Source organism: Calonectris borealis, chromosome 6, assembly GCF_964195595.1.
Source record: "Calonectris borealis chromosome 6, bCalBor7.hap1.2, whole genome shotgun sequence".
In the NCBI taxonomy this organism is placed as follows: domain Eukaryota; kingdom Metazoa; phylum Chordata; class Aves; order Procellariiformes; family Procellariidae; genus Calonectris; species Calonectris borealis.
In genome coordinates, this window is record NC_134317.1 from 44,441,637 (window position 1) to 44,454,614 (window position 12,978).

Genomic DNA, 12,978 nt, shown 5'->3' on the forward strand with positions numbered 1-12,978 from the left:
TCAAACTATTGAAAAAGAACTACTTATGCCTGAAAACCACTTCATGGATGCAGCTAGGCTTCTTTTCAAATGTTCACATGGGATGGCAGACACTGCTACTGCCGTCACCACCCCTGATGACTTTTTTCCCCCAGAGATCATTCACGCTTTTTGAATATTTGTAAATACTTGTGGCTTTTTGGGTTTGGGGTGGGGTTTTTTTGAATGGGCAAATGATTAAGTAGGATAAGTTAAACTTTATTAAACTGACATGTACCTTCCCGTCTCCCAAAATATTAAAAAAAGATATTTTGAATTCCCTTTCTCTAGCATTTCTATGTAAAGGTAAATTATTAGGTGCTTCTGAAGAATAGTTACTTCCCCCTTTACATGTTGTTTTTCTCCTTTTAGGATCGGGAAACAAAGATATTTCCTGTTGGTGAGAAATAAATTGAAAAGGTTACTGTGATTAACATAAAATAGGATTAATGTATCCCATCTCATTAGCTTTCTCTCACATGGCTGAAAAGAAGAGCTGACAGGAAACAATTTAGGGGGTACTAAATATTCATTATATCCTGTAGAAAACTCGATTGCTTTTATATCAATAAGAGCTACAAAATTTTTAAGTGAAAACATTTATTTCATTACTAGTATCCTATCATTTTGTTTAAAAGTCACTTTTGATTAGGTTTGTCATCTCTTTGAGATCAGTGTAAGATTCCTCTTTCATCATGCCTGCCATCATGTTTGAATACAAATATTTCTAGTCCTTTGGTGCAAGTTTGTTAAAACTTAAGTGTAACTATAGACTCTAACAGCTTTGCTTTAAGAAAACTTATTAGGTTCCTAATATGTTAAGAATATTTTCATTTTAAAAGTGCACTTCTTGTGATCTGTGTAGGAAACTACCGTTCAAGAGCAGAATGAAGTCATCAGAAAACTAACAAGCTGCCTTCAACAGGCGAAGAAGGATCGGGATGACCTACAGGAAGAGGCTTCGCATGTAGCTGCTCAGATCCATGATTTACAACTTCAGTTACATCAGGTGTGCCTCTCCTCCGATTTTTGTTTCCTTACAAAGAGAGTAAGAACAGATTTGGAATATGAATGTAAAAACATATTGAGCTTATCACATAGCTCTTCATAGTTCAGTTTGCAATGCAGCAGTGAAAATGATTTCAGGGTGAGGCAGAGTTTCTCCAGTTGCTAGGGAGAAGTCCAGACACATCCTTATGTTTTCCCACTTACTCGCTTCTGTAATGTTTGGGAGGTCATTACACTTCTTTGTCGATCAGTTTAGCCCCTGTTAGGGAATTTTATCCAATATTGTTAGTGGTTTGGGATCTATACGCAGCAATCACCGTAATGATACGGGCTTACATAGAATCATAGAATCATACAGGTTGGAAAAGACCTCTAAGATCATCGTGTCCAACCGTCAACCCAACACCACCATGCCCTCTACACCATGTCCCTAAGGGCCTCATCTACACATCTTTTAAATACCTCCAGGGATGGTGACTCCACCACTTCCCTGGGCAGCCTGTTCCAAGGCCTCACCACTCTTTCAGTAAAGAAATTTCTCCTAATGTTCAATCTAAACCTCCCCTGGCACAACTTGAGGCCATTTCCTCTTGTCCTATTGCTTGTTACTTGGGAGAAGAGACCAACACCCACTTCGCTACAACCTCCTTTCAGGTAGTTGTAGAGCGCGATGAGGTCTCCCCTCAGCCTCCTCTTCTCCAGGCTAAACAACCCCAGTTCCCTCAGCCGCTCCTCATCAGACTTGTGCTCCAGGCCCTTCACCAGCTTCGTTGCCCTCCTCTGGACACGCTCCAGCACCTCCATGTCCTTCTTGTAGTGAAGGGCCCAAAACTGAACACAGTATTCGAGGTGCGGCCTCACCAGTCCTGAGTACAGGGGCATGATCACCTCCCTGCTCCTGCTGGCCACGCTATTTCTGATACAGGCCAGGATGCCGTTGGCCTTCTTGGCCACCTGGGCACACTGCCGGCTCACGTTCAGCCGGACCCCCAGGTCCTTTTCCTCCGGGCAGCTTTCCAGCCACTCTTCCCCAAGCCTGTAGCATTGCCTGGGGTTGTTGTGGCCGAAGTGCAGGACCTGGCACTTGGCCTTGTTGAACCTCATACAGTTGGCCTCGGCCCATCGATCCAGCCTGTCCAGGTCCCTCTGCAGAGCCTTCCTACCCTCCAACAGATCAACACTCCCGCCCAACTTGTGATCAGTTTTCCTTGCCTTTGCCAAAGAAAGCTCTGAGTATATGCATGGGCAACTGTAACAGCTAAGCCGTTATACAGAAACTTGCTTGTTGAGGTAATGTGACTTGGCTCAAAGAAGGAGATTTAAAATAACCTGAAGACCTATGACACATAGGAACCTGCTTCAGTGCAACAAGTTGATCATGGATCTAATCCCTGGATAATAAGATATACTGCAGCCTTTCATCTACTTTAAAGTATTTTAGTTTGGTTTTTTTTTATTCTTTTTTGGTGCTGCTCAGTGTTCTAGTGGCTATTCTCTCTGAACACCTGTATATTTGTTGTCTCAGGAGCCTTGTAGTAAGAAGAAGAATAATGCCAAATATGCCAAATATGCCAAAGAATAATACTTATGTTTACTTACCATTTCAGGGTTGCCAGGTAAGAATTGCGCTAGGAGGGATTACATGTCTTAAATGTCTGGATAGGAAGGGGCGTTAAAAAAATTAAAAATAAAACCTGGGACTTCCTGAAGTCCAGGGATTATATTGAAGGAGTTGCTCATGCCCTGGAAAATAAATCTTCTGCTAAATGACATTGGAACTTTGGAAAAGAACAAAAAATACTTTCTATGTACAATTCTGACTGCTGTTGACAAAATGGGGGGTAATAGTGAAAATTACTCTCCAGATGATTGTCGGGATTTTCTCCATAAGCCATTGAAAGACAATGATAAAGCCTCTAAATAGCACTTCAGGCATATTCTAATCAAGGCTAGTAATATGATGCAAGTTGTTTGTGGAAGCATGTCAACTTTGATAACAGATGAAAGTACTAATACTGCCTTAAATATTATCTTCTTGGTTTTAGCAAAGTCTTTGGAAAAAGGTTTTAAAAATGAATAAAACACACTTTATTTTACCCCCATAAAGGTAAATGTTTTCTTTTCATTTGGAGGGAGGTGGAGAGAAAAAAAACCTTTAATATTGAGCTGTAAATCCTTTGCAGGGACTGGTTTTGTTCATTGTCCTCTTACCAGCATGGCCAGTCCATTGGAAGTCCTGCTTTGTTTTGGGGGCTTCACAGAGATGAATTATCTAACATTTATATCTTTACAGTAAGTAATGGTATCTAAAATATGATAAGCGTTGTCAGACTTCGTAGGGGAGATTCTTATTCATTGAGAATGAAAGACGTAGGGTAAATCTGTAGTAAAGGAATACAGTATGTTTTATGCATACAGTGAGACTTGTGTCTGAGTTATTCTGATATAAACTTCCTTCTGACTGTGAGTACCTTTCTTTGTTCAGGTTAATGAGATGCTGAGGAGTAAAAGGCCTGGAAAAAACGAAGCATTAGAAGCCCAGCAGCAGATGTCCTTGTTTCAGAACTGTCTCAAAGAGCAAAATGCACATTTGGAGATGCTGCGTCAGAAAGCACATGACCTGGAAGTACAGCTTGAGTCTTCTCAAAAGGTAAAAACTGTTTAAAGTGCTTTTATAATATGTATTTCAAATTTGGTGATAACTCTGACTTGCTGTAGTGACATGGTCATGAAAAAAGTCTTTTTTTTTAGAAACAAATTTATAGGAATTTTGATTACTAACATATATTGAAGGAACAGCTTAAAAGGTCTGATTTCCTTTAAGCACATAACCAGCAATGCCATAGGTAGAAGCCTTTTGTTATTGCTTGGACAATTTGATATTTGTTACCACATTTGAAGAGTCTTTCAGTAGTACTTTCCACTGTCAAGGATCTACTTAAAAATCCTGTTGCCTAGGCCAATGAGACACCCTGCACTTAACGGTAAATATTATTTGTGAAGAAACATTAAAAACATGAGGCTTAAGGAAATTAAAACATGTCATATTTCAATGGCATATTTCATATGTAATATTTTTTTTTTAAGAATACTAAAGATAAAGAAAATCTGCTTTCCCAAATGGAAGAGGATATGAAAGATGCAATGCAACGGCTATACAAAAGCATAGGAGAAAAAGAACAGTGTATTAAAAGTCTTCAGGATCTACTGACATCGGAAAGATTTAGCTTGTCTATACTACAACATACCCTTTCTCTCCGGGACTTAGAAATAACAGAATTAAAAAATGAAATAGCTTTATCCAAAATGAAAGAAAGGCAATGTATTGAAGAACTGAAAATCAGTCATGAAAAGGATATTTGCAGACAGTTGGAGAACTTGAGGGCTGAGCTGGAGACGTGCCAGAGAAGAGAGATTGCAGAAGCCAAGCAGGTATATGAAGAAGAAATTATTTTAAAATATAAGAATGAACTTGAACAATTAAAAAAAGAACTCTGTGCTCTGAATTCTGAAGAACACATTCAGAATTTGAATGGCATAATAATTGACTTAAATAATAGTCTTCATGAGTCTGAAATTAATAAAGAAAATTTGAGAAGGAAACTTGAAAACCAACAGGAAGACTTCCAGAGAGAAAAATCTGAAATTGAGACTAAATACAAGGATTTAATTGATGGCCTGAAGTCTCAACTTTCTGATGCAGAAAAGCAGGTCAAGGAAGCCCAGCGATATAAACAAGAAAAACAGTCCTTGAATGAAGAGATTCAGAGACTGAATTCTTTCATCCAGGAATTAAATGAAAAGCGACTTTATGAAGCTGAAAAAAGTATAGATGTAAGGCAAAAGCATGATGAAGAGATTGTCTCCAATAAAAAGTTAATGAAATTGAGGGAAAAACAGATTTTACCAGAGGAGTTGCAGAGAGCAGAGCTTGAGGAGATGCGGAATAAACCGCACCAGGTGAAAGGTGAAGATGAGCTAGTTCATGAAGAACTAGAGTTCCAGCATGCCTTGGGAGTAGACTCCTCAAGGGATCAATTAGAAGAAATTAAGAATTCAAAGATCACAGAGAATAATGAAAGTAGTGAAGCAGATAACCTGTCTGAAGAACAGTTGTCAGAACTAGGGCTTTTCAGGGGTGATGAAGGCATATTGGCTAAATATCTCATCTCCACGGACAGACCAGAAGAGTCATATGCATCCAGCACTTCTGAAAGTTATGCCATTGAAGAAGGTAGATGCATTAGGTATGGGTTAGACAGTAGTGTGCTTCTAGAACCCAGCAGAGATTTTATACACCCTCCATTAAACTTTGGGCTTCGTGAGGAAACATGTCCTAGCGGTTTGGCTCAAGAGACTTTTGAAGAGACTGAGGTGGGAGCAGAGGCCTTTGTTTCATTTTTGTCAGATACCTCCCTGCACCAAAACAAAATAAGTGACCACGATGATGTAAAGGATGATGAGACCACTCGTTTAGTAGCGACATGTGTGAAGCTAACTGAGCAGCTCCGTGAGAAGGAGTCAGCATTGAAGAAATCTTATCAGGAGACCCAAGAAGCTATTGGAAAATGGGAAGAAGTAATGGCTGAGCTCTCTCATATGCGTGTGGAACTGGATGAGGAACGTGAAGCACGGATCTGTTGTGAAAAAGAACTTCTTCAAAAAACAGAGAAGGAGAAAGAACTTGAAAACAAAGTAATGTTTCTAGTAAAGCAGCAGGGTGAGGATGGAGGCCAACCGTACTGTACTCTAGAGCCTTTAACACAAGTATCAAAATCCTCTACCTGGCAAGAAATGGTAAAAGACCTCCAGGAGGAAAGAGAAATGTTGATGGTGCAGCTGCGAACTCAGGAGCAATTAGTGAAAGATGTTCAAGAGCAGAAAACAGTTTCTGATTCTGTAACAAGTGAAGTACAGTCTCTTTTTGGACGTCAGTTAGCTGCTTTGCAAAGTCAAAGGGATCAAATGCAAAGCCAGCTTGATGCTCAGAAGGCTAAAAACCAGACAATAGCAGAGCTGCTTGGTCAGAAAACCATATCTGAAGAGACATTTGTAAAAGAACAGGAGTTACTCAAAGCTGAAATCAATAATAAAGAACAAAATTTAGCACTCTTATTGAAGGAAAAAACAGCCTTAGGAGAAAGATTATCTGACATGGAGGAGGATCTAATAAAAGCAGAAAAAGCACTAGCAGGGAATGCTAGCATCATTGAGGATCTTGAGAAAAACATACGTGAACTTAATGCTGAAGTAAAAAACCTCAAAGAAATACAGGAGTGTGAAAGACTGGGATACGAGGACAGATTAAACTTCAGCAACCTGGAGATTCATAAACTTAATGATGAAATAAAGGCAAAAAGTACTGAATACAGTGAGGAAAAAAGCCAGTTGACTGAAGAAATTGCCCATTTGAAGAAGGTTCGTTTGGAGCTTGAGACTTGCTTGCAGGAGTCCTTTCAGTCCGCACAAGCTGCGCAGGAGGCACAATCTGAGATGGTGAAACATTACAAAGAGGAAATCGATAAAATGGAGACTCGACGCCTTGCTGAATTAACTAAAGTGAGTTTGACACACGAGAAGGAGGTAGGAAATCCTGGTAACGCCAGCAGTCTTGGGATTTCAGAGTGCTTAAGGTAGTAATTGCAAATGTTTGTATGCCTGTTTTCAGATAGAAGAATTAAATGCTGAAATAAAAGATAAAGTGGAAAAACAGCAGAAGTTGGAAGAAGAAAGAAGGGAACAGATTGCTTTAATAAAAAAGGTAAATGCTGTAATTGGGTTTACTTCAGAAAAACAAACTCATTTTGTGTTGTTTGTCATTGGGTTTACTTCAGAAAAACAAACTCATTTTGTGTTGTTTGTCATTTAAGCAGTATAAATGTTTTAGAGATGCAAAAATCTGTTAATTGTTTTTTCCATGGTGTCTTTGATTTGGGGTCAGGAGGAGGTGAGAATTCTGGCTCAATTTATTAGGGGGCTAACTAACCATATTTTGAAGGAAGCTCTTTCTCTGCAGGTACATGAACGAGAGCATGATCGTGAGATCTCTGAACTGATTACTAAACATGAAGAGGAAATGGAGAAGCTCCGTGCTGAACTAAATAAAGAGCAGCAGCGCCTGTTGGATGAACTTCGGCAGCAAATGTCAGTCACACACAAAGCAGAGATTGAGCAAGCTCAGCTCCAATCACAGGTAAAATAAAGAAACACAGTAATTACTGTAGTGGTTACCTAGTTGTTGCAAAGACAAGGCTCCTTGATTTTTGTGCATACCGTGTGTGCTCTTTTATGTAGTGCTGCAACTGAAGAATTAGGAGTATTCCCTTCGTGGGTGGTAGTAGATATTTTCTACAGCAGTTCTCCAGGATCCTCACTGCAATTATATTTTAACATTGATTCTGAAGAAAACTGGATGCTTAAATTGACGGGTTTAAAAAAAAAAAGTTGTCATTTTTCACGTCTTGATAAGTTTAACAAAAACTAATAAAATTAATTAAAAATTAATTTAAAAAATTATAAAATATACTAAACCCCTCCCACTTTTTAATTTTCCCACTACTGTAATTAGGAATGCTTTCGTGCTAAACTTAAGTTGGTAAATCTGACTCTTTCCTCTAAATATTTACTGGATTTTTGAACACTTCCACTAAATGCAAAGTGGAAATGGAAAGAATACATCTAGTGTTAGGTCTAGTTGCAAGATGTTGGTGTACTGTTTAGTTTATTTAAGAATTGAAAAGTTTGGTTGGTCTATTTTAACTGCCATTTCTAACATTGGATATTCCTCACTTTTTTTTAATGAGGCATGGTGAATTTGATTTCCACTTTTCCAATACCTTTTGGTATAATTTGCTTTTTAACAAATTATAACCAATAGCAAATATGAGGAATTTTTTTAATAGACAGTGAAAGGTTGGGGTGAGCTTATGTTCTGCTGTGATGACATTGTGAGGAAGTGGACAGATGCAAGGTATTTGGTAGGAGATGAAGTTAAGAGATAGGTAAGGAAAGCCTTTTTACTTCGCACTGAAAATGTTACGCAAATCTTATTGTAACAAAAGTCAGCTTATTTTAAGGGTTCTGTCCCTGCCATGAAGAAATACTCACGAAGTACAGAAAGGCAAAACTTTAGATGTGTTTAAAAGTTAAAAGCAATTGAAACTGAAACTGGTCATGAAAAAAGTGAAGATATTTCATTATAGGGGAGGGAAAAACCCTTTTTCTTCTCCATTACAGACACTGCACAGCCTTGAATTGGAAGCTTTACGCCTAAGCTTAAATAATATGCACACCTCCCAACTTGAGCTTACGCACTCTAACTTGAGAAAAGAAAAGGAAACTGCCCTTGTGGAACTAAGGGAGATGCTCAATGATAAGCGTGCTCAAGAGGTAGCAATTCTACAAAGCCGCCATCAGCTGGAGCGGGAGAAGATTAAAGAACAGTGTCTGAAGGAAAAAGAAGATCTTAAGTCAAAGTATCAGCAAGAACTAGGTATTAAAATTTGGGAATAATGGACCAGAAACTGAAACCCTGTCAGTATTTTTCTTCCTCTACAGGTTTCTGTCTTGGTGTAGAGCTGGCCGTTTGAGTTGAATAGGGACAGTGGCTAGACTGGCATGTGCAAGACTGCATGTCTTGTATGCAAAAATGAAGTCGTCCAGACCTAAGTGTAATTTTTCTTCAACTATATGGGTACTTTGCTGCTTCTGTAAAATAGCACTATACTGAACTGGTTGCTTTCAGGAGGCATTAGACAGAACTCTCATAAAGAATTTCATTGGTGGAAAGAATAGAGCTCTTGCCCGTTATGTTTCGAAAGGATTTTTATTGCCCTAAGTCAGCAGTGACTACTGTTGTGTTTCTGACAAGACACGGAAATGCTTCCTGGCTTGCCCTCTCAGTGGTTTCAAAAGGAGGATAAAGGAGTTGGAAAGGAACTGCAAGGCTCAGTGAGAACCTGCAGCTGGGTGTCCTTTGAGATGTGTTTGATATAAGATTGTATTTTGACATCAACAAGAGGGAAGTTGCACTTGATAGTACTGAAGGCCTGCTGATGGTGTTCTTGGCATTATTTGGGATATTTGCCTCTTCCCAGATCAGGAGAGCATTTCTGTATGGCAGAGCTTGAGGAATTTGTGGAGAAAGGTGAGGCCTGAGGCCTTCTTCAGTTTAGGACGCATTCAATTAGTTGTTCTTCCCTGAGAGGAAGAGAATGTTTTAAGGCTGTGTCTTTTTGACCCGAGAGTAGGAAACCATTTGTTACCACCAGTAATATAGTGAACTGATGGCACGGTGGGATTTGGGAGGAGGCGGAGGTCTGGATGCAGTTCTTAAGATCAATGCTGTTTATGTGCATTTTGGCAATGTAACTTAATATGAACATAACCACTTATGAGTGCTTGAATGTAGGGTCTGAAAAGGAGAATCCGGAATCAGATGATGCAGGAGACCTGGTGGGGAATTGTGGATACTCTTACCTGGGGGACTAGAGGAAAGACATTTCTCTTCAGGGAGGGGCAAGATTGGGCAAGACCCAAGTCAGTTGAGTGCTGGGACGCTGTCTTGTAACTTAGATATTTCTTCCTCTACTGGACCATTAGCTGGGTAGCTGGCGCCATCTTACTCTCTGAGTTCTCATTTCCCACTGGAAGACTGGAAATAAGGTTGTAAGCTAAGGTAGCGGTACTTTGAAGCTGCGAGAGGGGGACTGATAGGCTTTTACAGGATTCTTGCAGATCAAGAAAGGTGCTGAACAAGAAGTTGTCATGAATCTGGGGAGGAGCTGGGAAGGAAGAAGCTGTTGGTGTCAGTGGTAATTGAGCAGATAATAGCATCTGTCTTGCAGTCTGCTTCCTAGGCATTTTTAGAAGAAATTTGAAGAGAGTTTCCTACTTTCCTACTTGCTGCTGTTGCCTGCTACTGTTTTGCTGTGTCTCTGGAGATAGAGCTGATTCAAACACTTAATAATGACGTGCAGTGAAATGCTAGCACCTAAAATGACATTGATAGGCTTTTGAATTTATATCTTTAGGAATAAAGGTGTGGGGTTTTTTTTGTTGTTGTTTTTGTTTTTTAAGTATCATGCTCTCTGTAGTTTTAAGCAGACTTTTCTTTGCTAATTAAGCTGAATGTAACCTTCAGGGCTGTCTTTGCAGTTGTAACTACTAGATGCTTATTTTCTAAAATGAAAGTGAATTACTGGGATATAGCATAGCAGCAGATTTGTTACCACCTTACACTGCTGCATGCTTACCTATTTAAGCCCTGAGTTTGATGCTGAAAAAGGTAATCTCATCCATATTTCTACTTGTTATTTAATCATAACATTTTATGTACATTTATTAATAAGTAGTATTTTATTTCACAGTTGATCAGAGAAAGAAAATAGAATTGGAAATGGAAGAGACACATATCCAGGCATTAGAGGTACAAATTCTGTTCTTCATACAAGAAAAAATAGAACTCCTTTCACTGAACTAGAGCTGGTAGAAGTCCCATGTCTGCTACACATTTATTGCAGAGGACAAATAAATGGAGGAGGAAAAAAAAAAAGTACTAATTTACTAAATGTGTTTGCTTTAATAATGCATGTCTTGCTGTCTTAGACTCTCAAAAGAGACTGGCAGTTGGAGTCTGAGATGCGTTTAAAAAGCGTGTGTGAAGAGCTGTCTGAAAAACACCAGACTGAAATGGTGGAACTGCAAAAAACTCTGGAAATGGAATTAGAAAAAGTCAAAGCAGAGCTGGGGCTTCTTTCTCTTGAGAATGAACAGTCTAAAAGTAAGTGCCATGGTCTGGGAAGCAGTTATCTTTAATGAAAAGAAAAGCTAACAAGGTGTTTTTAGAACCTGTATAAAAAGCAAATACAAGATATATCTATATACTCTTACTTAAAAACTGGGTTGATGGCATGAAAACAGGATGTCTAGAAAACAGGACATAAATGAAAAATTGTTTAAAGCCTGGTTAGCTTTGTTGCGCTTTGACTTCCACAGAATATGAGATGGACTATGTTTCCTTCAAGTGTGTTAAAGGGAGGTGCTATTTTGCTTCCAGCTGAAAACTGGCTTTGGCAATTACTGAATTAATCAAAATTCCAATTAATATCAATAGAAGTTTCTTTTAATACAAAGATCGGGTTTGGACTGTGAGTGGTTAAAGCTTAACGGAACAGTAGCTTTTTTAAATACTGTTCTGGAAGTGATGTTTTTGAGTTTTCATTAACTTGAAAAATGAAATCTGGGTGAGTATCTAGCCACGTACATCTTCTTAGGTCTTTTGTTGAGGTGCAGATAGGAGATAGGACTATGAAAAGTTTGTGTAGGTCTCAAAAATCTGACACATTTGTCAGGATAGTGGTTGAATGGCACAATAGTGTCAGATTTGCTGTCAGTGATGGCATGAAAAGGAGCCACGAGATGTGGTGTGCCATGAAGTGAAGACAGAGAGCCTCTGAGGTGCTATACAGGTGAGAGACATGGGAAATAATTCTCTCTTCAGATAAATGGAAATGCAGTTAAGGGCACTGGATGATGCTGGCTGGCAGGCAGCCAGACCATGTTTGAGAAGTGAAAAGTAGCCTTTTTACCTGCCAAGGGCCGGATGCTTTCACAGTGTTTAGCTCGCCTTTGGCTGCTGCAAGGATGTGTTTGTAGCAACGGCTTGTTCTTCTCAGCCTGCACTGGCTGTACTAGGTTTCCCTGAACCTGTATCATTAAAGTCTGTTCTGTGAGGATAACGTGCATCTCTTGCAGCTCACTGTGGCTGAAATGTGGTCACTTGATTGCAGATTCTTTCTGGGCAGGTCAAGATTTATTGACCAAATGAGGTAGTAGCAAGTCTACAGGGTACAAAGAGTGCTCAGTGCCGAAGCAAGAGCGTACTTGGCATGAGCTTTCCTAGTCCTTCCTGTTCGTCTCTTCTACTGCCTGCTGCTGAGTGTGGTCGTAGGAGAAATTCTGTGTTTGTTGGCCTTGAAGAAATGCTTGATTCCCTGTTCCAAGTATGTGTGCTTCTAGTTCAGGATGCTTGTTCATGTATGCAGAGAGAGCAGATGCTCATCCCTCCAGCACTACTGTTGTTTACCTCTTGGCTAACTGTGGGATGTAGAGAACTAGGAAGCACTGTGTGGAAATGTTTGACTTTCAAATACTTTACTGTTCAAGTATTTTTGTGATTCCCTGTACGCTAGCATTCTAGTCTAGAGACATGCATTTCTATTTTAGTTGCACAGAAGTTGTACAGGTTATTCAGTAACCAGGATGGTGATATAACAGAACTCATTTTTAATTTTAGCAAAATGTGTGGAATTGGAGAAGCAACACCAGTTAGCCATCACAAAATCACAAGAACAGCTGCAGACTGAACATAACCAACTCCTAGAAGATATGAAGATGAAAAGCCAAGAAAAAGAACAGAATCTTCAGAAGGAGGTAAAGATTTCTTTACTCGTTTCAAGTGGTTGATTTCATATAACAAAAACTAGACCATATATATATCATTTAGGTGACTTGTTTGTATTTAGGGATTTTATTGAAAAACTAAAATGCATCTCATGAAGTAGGTAAATACTCTGGGATTTTCTATAGTTGTTCAAAATGTTTTGAATGCAATTGCCTTTGTGCCATTTGGTGCCGTTTCTTCCTCTGTATTTATATGCTTAATTTTCTGGTTCTTGTTTAATTTTTATCTAGCTAATACTTTATTTTTGCCAGTGATGATAAATATGGCATCAACAACAAATTCCTTTCTCTTAGAGGGGTGAGTCTAACAGTTAAGTGCTACTCAGAATCTCTGGTAGCCTGGGTCAGGAGCTGAGAGTCTAGTTGTCACCAAGTTTTTCTACCTATTTCTAACAGAACTGTCTGTTGCATATCAAATAAGCAATTAGAACAAAATTGTTTTAAAAAGTTTTTTTTCTGTTTGTTTTTTTTTTTATTGTGTGTTTGTTT

The 12,978-nt window shown here is 39.0% G+C and overlaps 1 protein-coding gene across 5 annotated transcripts in view; it reads left to right on the forward strand.

Annotated features, from left to right (window-relative positions):
* PCNT (pericentrin) overlaps positions 1-12,978 on the forward strand; it is a 100,993-nt gene that overhangs the window by 11,159 nt on the left and 76,856 nt on the right. For 2 of the 5 annotated variants that reach the window (XM_075153865.1, XM_075153868.1), the window contains exons 5-13: positions 884-1,027; positions 3,512-3,676; positions 4,114-6,609; positions 6,695-6,787; positions 7,043-7,219; positions 8,263-8,518; positions 10,395-10,453; positions 10,633-10,807; positions 12,323-12,459. In XM_075153865.1, the coding sequence (XP_075009966.1) occupies positions 884-1,027; positions 3,512-3,676; positions 4,114-6,609; positions 6,695-6,787; positions 7,043-7,219; positions 8,263-8,518; positions 10,395-10,453; positions 10,633-10,807; positions 12,323-12,459 (3,702 nt within the window). Of the gene's footprint in view, positions 1-883; positions 1,028-3,511; positions 3,677-4,113; positions 6,610-6,694; positions 6,788-7,024; positions 7,220-8,262; positions 8,519-10,394; positions 10,454-10,632; positions 10,808-12,322; positions 12,460-12,978 lie in introns of all 5 variants that reach the window. The other 3 variants (XM_075153867.1, XM_075153869.1, XM_075153866.1) reach the window with 2 other exon arrangements.